The sequence below is a fragment of the Etheostoma spectabile genome, chromosome 21 (assembly GCF_008692095.1).
Source record: "Etheostoma spectabile isolate EspeVRDwgs_2016 chromosome 21, UIUC_Espe_1.0, whole genome shotgun sequence".
Taxonomy (NCBI): domain Eukaryota; kingdom Metazoa; phylum Chordata; class Actinopteri; order Perciformes; family Percidae; genus Etheostoma; species Etheostoma spectabile.
Window position 1 is genome coordinate 17,357,902 of NC_045753.1, and position 11,654 is coordinate 17,369,555.

At 43.1% G+C, this 11,654-nt stretch overlaps 1 protein-coding gene across 5 annotated transcripts in view; it reads left to right on the forward strand.

The window, feature by feature from the left end:
• Positions 1 to 11,654, forward strand: part of vti1a (vesicle transport through interaction with t-SNAREs 1A) — a 117,180-nt gene that overhangs the window by 103,158 nt on the left and 2,368 nt on the right. For 4 of the 5 annotated variants that reach the window (XM_032503124.1, XM_032503125.1, XM_032503120.1 and 1 more), the window contains one exon: positions 9,360 to 11,654. This exon is cut by the window's right edge and continues 2,368 nt beyond it. Coding sequence is in view for 2 of the 5 variants with exons in the window: in XM_032503120.1 (XP_032359011.1) it covers positions 9,360 to 9,453 (94 nt within the window). In the remaining 3 variants the exon portion in view is untranslated. The remainder of the gene's footprint in view (positions 1 to 9,359) is intronic. The other variant, XM_032503123.1, reaches the window with a different exon arrangement.

Sequence of the window (11,654 nt, forward strand, 5' to 3'; positions counted from 1 at the left end):
ATGGACATCATAGCTTTGGGGCTTACAGGCCTTAATGGTTAATGTTACGCCCATTTTCACAGAGGCCAGTAATCGGATCTACAGCTGGCCCTTGCAGAATGTGTACAAGGGGGATTGTGCGTTTTGGGAATTCTTTGCAGAAAGTAGAAATGGTAAGGAATGTCACGTTATCAGGGTTTAGGAATAGTTGTAGTTGTAGCAGTGGAAAAAAGAAGGCTTCAGTTATAAGTTTATTGTCAATAACAATCCAGACATACTGTGAGCAAACCAAGCAACACAACACTGAGCACAAATTGCTTTGTTTACACAAGTAATGGATCCGGATTTCCTTTCCATCCCAGGCAAACTTGAGAGTGACCATGACAGAGAAAACTTCATTACCCACTATAGTTTGAATCACATAACACAATCCTACTCCTTGTGTGCATGGGTTTCCTCCCTGATGAGTTAAACATTTACTCGAATATCATAATATAATTTCAGAGCTACAATATTATCCAATGCAGAATACCTCTAGCACTTAATTATTTTTTCCACCTTGCATTGCTTAACACTATTAAAAAGCCCTGTCTTTCTACTTGTTTTAGGACTTGATACAATTACTGCTTGTTACTGCAGTGACAACCAGCTAATTGTAAGGGTCATTATTCCTTATTTAGTCAAATATTCAGATCATCTAATTGTGAGCTTCTATACGCATTGAATCCCATAATAGTGAGTACACATGAGCTGATGTGTTTACAGAAGCCTTGAGTAAAGTTTTGTTCATCAGCCTACTTTGACAATAATACAGTAAATATGGGTTGTTGACATGCTCCTGTATATTATCAACCGGTGACGTGACAAGCACACAGGGTAAACAGTAAAAAAAAAAAAATATATCCTAGCAAGAGTGACAGAAGTAGAAACATGAGTCGAGAAAAGATAGAAAAGGTGAGTGCAAAATAAGCAATATCACTGAATGACTGGACTGAATGTCCAAGAGTGGGGACAATAGGAGGACACAGATGAGGATAGAGATAGATAGGGACGGCAGAGGAGGGCGAGGGTTCAGGCAGGTAACCAGGCAGCGTATGTATTAAGCTCAGAAAACCTCCTGTACATCATACCGGAATGAGGAGGAGAAGCTGCAGCAGCTACGGAAATCGCTGCCGGCAAAAAAAGTTCTTAAAAATTCCAGACACAGTTGCAATGTATTATCTCTTTTTCTTTCACAACTCTGTCCCTTTTCCATTTCCCTCTCCATCTTATTTTTCATCTCTCACATACTCTTCCATATACTCTCCTCCCATGCTAAAGTTCCTACTTTTTACCTTCTTCTCTCAATCCCTCTTCTCTTCTTCCCTCGTTCTCTTCCTCCTTGCAACACTTTTCTGAGAGAGAACTGGGTCCCAGTCTAGGCTGCTGCTGGCCACAGTTGTTAGCCGCCAAATAAAAAATGGATGAACTTGTAGAGCCCCGGTGCTATTCTCTTGTATCAAGTTGGTAGAAAGAGGGCAAGTAAAGAGAGAGAGAGAGCGAGAGAGAGAGAAAATCAGGCTGACATGAAATACCTTGCCTTGACCACGTACTCCAAATAAAAACCTGTCCATCTTTTATTTCAGTTTTCTCAGTCCTGAAATTTTTGTCAATACAGGTCATAAAAGACCTGTGTCTTTTTTAGGGATCAATAAACTCAACCAAATCTTTTTCAACTCAGAAATAAGTTATATATTTTGTTAAAAGAAGAAATAATTGTAAGAACAATTTGTCCAATGTTTTTAGGTGTTTATACACTCACCGGCCACTTTATTAGGTACACCTGTCCAACTGCTCGTTAACACTTAAGTTCTAAGCAGCCAATCACATGGCGGCAACTCAGTGCATTTAGGCATGTAGACATGGTAAGAGATCTCCTGCAGTTCAAACCGAGCATCAGTATGGGGAAAAGGTGTTTTGAGTACTTGAACGTGGCATGATTGTTGGTGCCAGAAGGCTGGTCTGGTATTTCAGAAACTGCTAATCTACTGGGATTTCACGCCAACCATCTCTAGGGTTTACAGAGAATGGTCCGAAAAAAAAAACATCCAGTGAGCGGCAGTTCTGTGGGCGGAAATGCCTTGTTGATGCCAGAGGTCAGAGGAGAATGGCCAGACTGGTTCGAGCTGATAGAAGGGCAACAGTGACTCAAATAACCACCCGTTACAACCAAGGTGCAGAAGAGCATCTCTGAACGCACAGTACGTCAACTTTGAGGCAGATGGGCTACAGCAGCAGAAGACCACATCGAGTGCCACCCTTTCAGCTAAGAACAGGAAACTGAGACTACAATTTGCACAACTCACAAAATTGGACAATAGAAGATTGGAAAAACGTTGCCTGGTCTGATGAGTCTCGATTTCTGCTGCGACAGTCGGATGGTAGGGTCAGAATTTGGCGTCTACAACATGAAAGCATGGATCCATCCTGCCTGTATCAACGGTTCAGGCGGGTGTGTGGTGCATGGTGTGTGGGAATTTTCTTGGCACTCTTTGGCCCCTGGTACCATTGAGCATCGTTGCAACGCCACAGCCTACCTAGGTATTGTTGCTGACCATGTCCATCCTTTATGACCATAATGTACCCAACTCTGATGGCTACTTTCAGCAGGATAATGCGCCATGTCATATAGCTGGAATCATCACAGACTGGTTTCTTGAACATGACAATGAGTTCGCTGTACTCAATGGCCTCCACAGTCACCAGATCTCAATCCATAGAGCATCTTTGGGATGTGGTGGAACGGGAGATTCGCATCATGGATGTGCAGCCGACAAATCTGCGCAACTGTGTGATGCCATCATGTCAAATGGACCAACTCCCTGAGAATGCTTCCAGCACCTTGTTGAATCTATCCACAGAATTGAGGCAGTTCTGAAGGCAAAAGGGGGTTCAACCCGTTAAGCATGGGGCGGCTGTGGCTCAGTGGTAGAGCGGTTGCCTGCCAATCGGAAGGTTGGTGGTTTGATCCCTGCCCCTGCAGTCATTGTCGAAGTGTCCTTGGGCAAGACACTGAACCCCGAGTTGCCCCCGATGCTGCGCATTGGAGTGTGAATGTGTGTGAATGTTTATCTGATGAGCAGGTGGCACCTTGTACGGCAGCCCCGGCCACAGTGTATGAATGTGTGTGAATGGTGAATGTTTCCTGTAGATGTAAAAGCGCTTTGAGCAGTTGTTAAGACTGGAAAAGCGCTATATAAATACAGCACATTTACATTTACATTTATTTACCTAATAAAGTGGCCGGTGAGTGTACGTTTCATTGTTTAATGATCCCTCAAGCACTTTAAAGACTTGAGGTTTTAACACATAACTCATTTTAATGAAAAATTGAATTATGCACTAGAGCTGCAGTGACAAGTCGAGCAAGTCATTTTGCCCAGGAGAAACATTCGACTGTTTAGAATTTTTGCTATTTCTCTGTTTTATATTATTTTTGTAGATGATGGTTGGTCAGATAAAACAAGCCGTAAAAACCTTTTGTTCTTTACATTTAGATCACAGACTGTATCTGTATAAAAATAGATAACATGAAGACATGATTTGTGTGATTTGTATTATAAATGTATGAATACAGTATTGCATCATGGTACATGGTCTCTAACGGACCAATGTGTGAGTGTGGGAGTGTTAAGGTGTGGGCAAGTTCCTAAATATAGTTTGTCTATGGGGAATTAGGGACTCTATAGGGACTCTAAATAATTACACCTAACAGCTTTTAATTAAAGACCTTCACCAGCTGTGTGTGTGTGTGTGTGCGTGTGAGTGCGTGTTGCGTGTGCGTGTGTGCGCACGCGCTTCTACAATGAAACATTTATTTGTATTAGTTTTGTGATAACAGGTCGATGCATTAGTTAAGGCTTACCTCCATGTCCATCACTCAAACCATTTGTGAACACATTGATCCTTCCTCCTCCCCCCTTCTCCCCCTCTCCTCTCCCATGCTGAATATTCCCAGGTTTGGAGGGAGGAGAGCCAGAATGGCTCAGACAGCCATTGATTTTATTTTATTGGTCTACTAGTGGAAAAGGAGGGAGGGGAGGGCCTGAGAGTGCCTCTGCACTAAGTTTGTTCTTAGTGTATATGTGTGTGTGTGTGTGTGTGTGTGTGTGTGTGTGTTGTGTGTGTGTGTGTGTTGGTGTGTGTGTGTGGGTGTGTGTTTGTGTGTTGTGTTGCGTGTGCTGGTGCGGTGTGCGTGTGCGTGTGATTTTAAGGGGGGTGTCGCATCTCTTATGCCTGTCTGGTTTTTTTGGGGTGGTGTTATTGTCTGAGAGGTGTGTGTGCGTGTGATGTGCACGTGTGTCTGGTGTACACGTGTCTTTGTGCGCACCCTTGTGTGTGTTTAGTGCGCCATTGAAGGGACAAGGGTATATGGGTGCTGAGGGAGCTGGCGCGATGGAACTGGACCTCAACACACATACCCACACACACACTAACACACAGCTGAGGTGTATCCCTGTGCTCATTAGAGCTGGTAATAGGCTGTGTGCTGGAGGAGAGGGAAACAGAAGGAAGAGAGGGAGGAGAAAAGGTGGAGAGGAGGAAAGGGGGAAAAAATGGGAGATTTTAAATTTTAATACCTGGTACGATTTTGTAAATCTTTCCTGACAGAAGTCCTCATTATTTCATCTGTCTCCAGGAGCCTCTCCTCCACTCTGCCTCTGCGGGTAAACGAGCGCCTCTTCTCTCTATCTTTCTCTCCTCGAGAAAATCTACTATCTCAGAAAAGCAGTCATTGTACTGACGACAATCGAGGTTGCAAGGAAGGGGGGGGGCTCTCGCCTCATCTTCTCTCTCTCTCTCATCTCCTCATCTCTCCTCTGTGTGTCTGCTCTTTCTTCTTTCCCCACTCTCACGCTCTATTTTCTGTCTCCTCTTCAAGTTCAAGGTTCAAGGTTCCAGGTAACTTTTTATTATCCCCAGGTGGCAATTGAATACAGCCAGCAGTAGCAAATTTCAACCCACACAATAAACCACAACCACGTACAGCATTTTAAATTAAATTAATTTACAGAGTATATTAACCTGGTAATAAAACCGCCGGGAATGAGGACCTTTAAGTCTGGTTAGTCTCGGCTCGTGGCAACAACCTGTCCTCGCCCGGATGGCAGCAGCTAATTGATCCCACAAAGGATGAAGGATCGCCAGGATGGCCCTCCGCTCTCATGATTGTGCCTTGTGACAGTCGTGGCGGGCAGTTAAGGGTGGCCAACAATTTTGCTGCACCACCTTCACAATACCTTGCATGCGTTTCCCTGTTTATGGAAAGTGACCCGTGCCCCAGATAAAAGAAAAAGTAAGAAACTGATTCAATAAACAGGAATAAAACATTTTCATAAAACACGTGTCGACATTAAACACTTTTTCTTTTTTTTTCCTCTCTTGTTTTGTACTCCTCCTATGCTGGTTGTTTAATTGTACCATGTTCCGTCCTTCCTGCTTGCTTCATTTTTTTGTTCTCCTTTGCACTCCTCATTTCGAGTCTCTCTTTCTCTCTCTCTTTCTCTTTTTCTAACATTAATGCTGTATTTCCGTCTAGTAAGGTGTTAGCTGACTGGCTGCCTGCGATGAAGGAACATCAGGAGCCAATAGAGCAACCAGTATCATGTGCTGTTATCGGCTGGCGTCTTAGTTACAGTCACTGTTGGCCTGTCTTCGTATGAGCAGGTTTTTTTCAAATTATGGGGTAAGAGAGTGAAAATACTCGGGGATCATAGTACGATAGTGGGAGAGGGGTAAACCTTCTCAAACTTGGTGTGTCAGAGTGTGTGTGTATGTATGTCAGCATGTACGTCTGCACCCTTGGACGTGCACTGTGTGCATCACTCACCCATCCCCAAACCTTCCCCTACACACACACACACACACACACACACACACACACACACACACACACACACACACACACACACACACACACACACCTCACCCCCACCTTTATGTCAAGTGTCAAAGCTGGAGGATGGATCCGGTTTGATAAGTTCTGTTCTGTCTGGCCACGTGTCAGGATGGGATCAACCATACGGCAGAGGAAAACCATGTTCTTCACTCTCCTACCTCCCAATTTTGGGGAATTTTTTTTTTTTTTGGGGGGGGGGGAGGTTGGCAAGTGGGTCAGGAGGTATTTGTGAGGTAAGTTTTATTCTAGCTGCTTCTGGTGCCTAAGGAATTAAACACAAACTAAAATGACTTTTACTTTAGAAGCTCATTTGACTACTCAGTTCATCATAATGTGCTTTGCTGTATACGGAACAGAAATCTGTAGATTAAATCTACAAGTGACGTCATGCAGATGAGAGTTGTCCAGAGGATTATGAAAATGATTGGTCCCCTGGGATATTATTTCATATAGACACCAGTTTTTATGAGGAATGGAAAATGTAAAAAAGATGAAATCTGTGATTGAACAAAATAACTTTTTGTTTGTTTGTGTACACCATGTATTGATTTGTATCACTTGGTGTGATTATAATAGAAAAAGACTAATTTCCTGATGTGAGGTAACATAAATAGTAACTTTCCAGCCTGCTCGCCTGTGTGGTGGTTAAAGGAGAGTGATGATTTTAATATCCTTGCTCCTCAAGCTGTCAGAGGCAAAGACTGTGGTTCTCTTCAGTGTCACAGGCTCTATGTGTTAGATGTATTTCATCATTGCACAAGTGAATTATGACTGTACCCTCCCCTGCTACATGTAACTCCTCCCAGTCTATCTGTGTGTGTGTGTGTGTGTGTGTGTGTGTGTGTGTGTGTGTGTGTGTGTGTGTTTGTGATGAGGTGCTGCGTGCGCACGCTTTGGGTCCTCTGGTCAAACATGACCTTTGGTTCAAACCTTTACAAGATCTTGTAGTTGTGTAGTTTCTCCAAATGATTGCAACAATAGTAAAGAGTGAGGTTATGATTATTGGTGTAGTGTCCTTTTGTTGCTCACAGTGGATTAAAACACACAGCTGCTTTAGAGATTGAGTTGTGGCTTGAGAAGATTGAATTTAACCTTCAAAGTTTTTAGTTTGGCAGTACTACATTTGCATCACGCTTCTGTTTAAGGTTTGAGTTGCTGCAAACAAGATCAGCTACTTTACATTAGACTTCAAGATGTGTTTTGTTAGATTGGTGTACAGAGAATCAGTTTGGGTCAAAGTACTTTTTAGAATGTCTGTCCCCTGAGAAAAAGTTCTTAAATCGCAGCACTGTCACATTCCTTACTGCTTTGAACATGTAAGTGTTTGAAGTTATTCAGCGTTGTTTGCCACCAAATCAGATCCTTTTAATGAATGCCATTTTAACAGAAGTGAACCCCCCCCCCCCCCCCCCATTCTCTCCTAACACCCTGGCTCCTCATCCACGAGGCTAAAACTAACTTCCTGTTCATTTTTCAGCCCCCAGGCCTCCAGTCGCCTTCCCCTCTTTTCCCCAGCTAAAAAATTAACAAACAACACAAAGCGATCTGGATTCTCGTAACACATACACACACCAGCACCTCCTCTGGGTATTTGGCTTGGATAAATAATCATGGTAAATAATGAATGTCAATTAATAGGGGGAGACGTGGCCTTGCTAAGCATGCTTTGATTAGTGTTTCAGTGGGATCTCCTCCCCAGCTGGCTTCAGCCAATCATCTCCGCCTCATCATAGCATCCCTCTACGGCAACAAATCTTACCACAACATAGACATGTGGGCATGTGACATATGCAGTTTGATGTTTTTATTTTTATTACTATGTTTTTTTGTGTAGGGTGCCAAAACTTAGCTGTGCTTAAGGCACGAGCAGGATATACTGTACAAATATACCATAACTGTGTGCAAGACATGGCTCACTGTATACAGCAAGACACAACATGATAATGTATGCATTTATTCAAGGATAAACTGTCTACTTATAAAGCAGTGCTACTTACAAACAGGAGGAGCTCTCTGGTGTTATCCAGTGAGAGCATTATAGTATGTCAGGGAAAAGTGTCTTTTTCTTGTTCATAGTGTGTCACAAGTGATTGGTTATAGTTGTCAGGATTTTTTGTATGTGGCTGAAGAGTCCTTTTTTCAAGGGAGTTTTGCAAAGTAGACACTTCTTTGCAAAAAAGCATACACAAAGGAAATAGAAAGACGCAAGCATAAAAGCAGTACTGTGATACCTTTTTTTGTCCTTTCTTCCGAAGCCGTGGGTTTTTAACTAAGTGTTTAGGCTACTGCAGGTCCGAGCTGGTGGACTGGAGAAGGCTGTGAGTTTGACTGGTGTTTTGAGCTCAGACCTGGGCTTTAGAGGGTAGCAGGGTGACTGAGCAACCGATCCCCCCCCCCACCCCACTCAGTGATAAATGGCCACAGCATGGGCTATTCATCTCCTGCTTAGAGAAGTGGACAGTGCCCCCCTCCTCGGCCTCTCCGCCCCCCCTCCACATGTCAGCAAATGTGATAATTCTCTCATTTGTCAGGAGCAGCGGAGGGTTCGGAGTTTGTGTGTGTGTGTGTGTGTGTGTGTGTGTGTGTGTGTGTGTGTGTGTGTGTGTGTGTGTGTGTGTGTGTGTGTGTGTGTGTGTGTGTGTGTGTGTGTGTGTGTGTGTGTGTGTGTGTGTGTGTGTGTGTGTGTGTGTAGTGATGCAAACTCAGGAGAATACAGGGAACACGCAGGTGAGATGCTTACACACTTTATGCTTAGGCCTGCAACCCCTCTGCACACCAGCACACACTCCCTCTCTCTAGCCTAGCTTTTGTGTTGTTTTTGTGTTGTTGTTTTTTTGGTTCAAAGCCCCCCTCTTGTCAAGTTTACTTAGGTCACAGTGGGAAAATTTAAATGTGCAAAAGAGTGAGTCGTTTTATGGCAAATTCCATCAGTAATTCAGTGATTTTATTACCTTCAGGAGACTACTGAGCCACTTCTTCCACTTTATTGTGCAAATAAAGTTTTAGTGCCGGTTTGTGCGTGTGTTTGTGTGTCATTCTTGTTTAGTGTTTTGCTCTGGTGTGTGTGTGTGTGTGTGTGTGTGTGCGTGTGCGCGCGCACACGTTGGTATGACCTTTTTACAGAGGCTACGAGTGAGTTTGCGAAATAATTTGTCCGACATTTCAGCTGCACAAAAGTGTTGCAGTTTGGAAATATTTTGTGTGTGCGTGTTTGTGTGTGTGTGTTTTACACATCCATGCCAGTGATTGTATACCAGTAAATACCATGTATGCTGACCTCATGGTAGCTATTAAACATGATAAGCCTCCAGTTGATGGCTGGTCATTTAGTTTGCACATAAACAAGACTGTTTTACGTGTCCTCTGAGGACACTACATGACTTCTGTGAACCCTGCCTGATCTCTCCTCTCTCTCTTTCTGTCTCTGTCTCTCTTTGTGCAGGATCATCCAGAATCGTGTCCTGGTCTTCATCCTCGGAGCCATCATCCTTCTCACCATCATCCTGGCAATCTATTTCAATGTGCGGGGCCACTGATCTCCCCTCTACACACATACACGCACACCCGCTCCTCCCCTGACACAAATACAAACACACACATACGTGTGATTAATAGCGACAAAAGCGTTGTTCTGCTGTAATTAGGACAAATGGTCCCCATGAATCACTGTTTCCAACGCCTGACAGGGAGCTTTTTTCCATCTTTCTCCTCTCCTGTCTGCTGTCTCTTTCTCTCTTTTTGTCCCTCTTTTCTTCCCACTTTGCACTTCCCTTTCTCTTTCTTTCTTTCTTTCTTTTTCTTCTTCTTCTTTCTTTTCTCGTCTCAGTTTTATTCTCTCAGGCTTTGTCAGGCTCTCTCATACATCTCTAGGGACAAAAGTAGAGGGAGATGTTTTTATGATAGTTAATATTTTCATGGTGTTGTCCTCAGTGTGGTCCTGCAGCCCATCCTGTCCCAAAGGGAACAAGGGCTGTTTTTTTTGTAACTGAAAGCAGATTCAGATATGTAGATTATGATTTCCTTGTGATGGAGGTGGGTCAAGTGTTATTCAGGATGAGTGTGCATGCATGAGTAACAGAGACAAAGACAGGTATAGGAGTGCACACATGTACTGTATGTTCGCATGTGCATGAGTGACAGTCATGGACTGGGGGCCCACACTGGGTTTGTTATTAACACCAACAGTAGAGACACACGCTGTAGTATGTATGAGTTTCTGTAACTAAATGATTCAGATGGTCTTCATGTAGCCATTCAAAGCACAGAGGACAGTGCCTTCAGATAAGATATGCTGTTCACACTCATTTCTTTAAAAATCTCAGCAGAGCCCAAAATAGACAGAGTGGCACAGCCTGGAAAAGAGAGCATGCACATGAAAAGGTTTAGGTCAGTTCAACTTCAGTTCAGTCTATCAAGGTGAAAGGTTTGTTTGTTTTCGACTACTACATTCAGGAAAGGACATATGAACATTTCAACAACGTTTTTGAGATTGAGAAAATAAAAATAAAAATCTACTGATTTTGTGTTTTTAATGCAAAAGGGAACTGACCCCAACCTTGGCACATACAATACATAAATACAATGCAGAGAACGGTTTATTCACACATCACGACTAGCTTTAAAATCCGCATTTGGTATAATTCCCCTGCACCTCCCAAACACAGATTTTAAACAACTCATTCCTGCAAAGTTTTTAATGTATCTATCATTGTGGAAAATTATAGTCTGTATGTACTAACATTTAAATCTACATCATGTATAGTGTTTTTCTCTCAATACAAGTACTTCTGTTACTATTTATTTATAAATGCAACTAATGTTTCTGTGTTAGAACTGTATATTTTATGAAGTTCAAAAGTATGCAGAATTAACATTAACCAAATGTTTTCTTGATTTTTGGGTGTTCACTGATTAGACTGTAAAATGTAGACTACACACCTGGACCAACTGAAATTTGTGGATTTCAAGTGTTGTCTTAAAGGTTTTTTTTTTTTTTTCTTCTGTTCTTATAAATGGAAGGCTTGTTTTAGAACTGGCACTTTTTGTTCTATATTTTTCTTGTCAAGTTCTGAAGATTGTGATGCAGTCCCTGTTTCTGTGTTTATCTGTACGCTGACTTATGATGTGATACATTGAAGAAGAAAAAAACGTGTGTGTGAGTTTACTGCTGTTTAATTCTTCAGGGGAAAGCCATTCTTCAGGGGGTCTTGGAAAATCTAAATTTAAGAGCATATTTGGAGAATTTTCAGATGTTGAGACACATGAAGGTAAAGCTGTGCACGCAGTGCGCGCACACACAAACACACACACACACACACACACACACACAAACACACACACACACACACACGAGTATTGGAGTGTGCCTGGGTCTCCTGTGGTCGGTGTGGTGGTTCCCAGCGAGGACATTTACTATTCTGTTTCAGAGCCACAGTCTTCATTTTCGAAGATGCGGGGGAGTCGGGGTGGTGAGCCCCCGAACACCTCCCAACAACCACCATTTCACAGGCCCTCAGTAGCTGCAGCGCCGCCGTCTGCTTCAAAGCCTCAAATTAATGGCCAACAAAATAGTGTGCCTCTGACCGTCCCATGCGGGGCCGACCCACCAAGACTTATCATTAAAGAGCAGGAATAATGAAAAAAGGAAGGAAGCAAAGAGGAGTGAGAAGGAAGGAAGTGAACAAGGTAGCATGGAGGTAGGGGGTGGGGGGGTGGGGGGTGAAATCCCTGGCAGTTT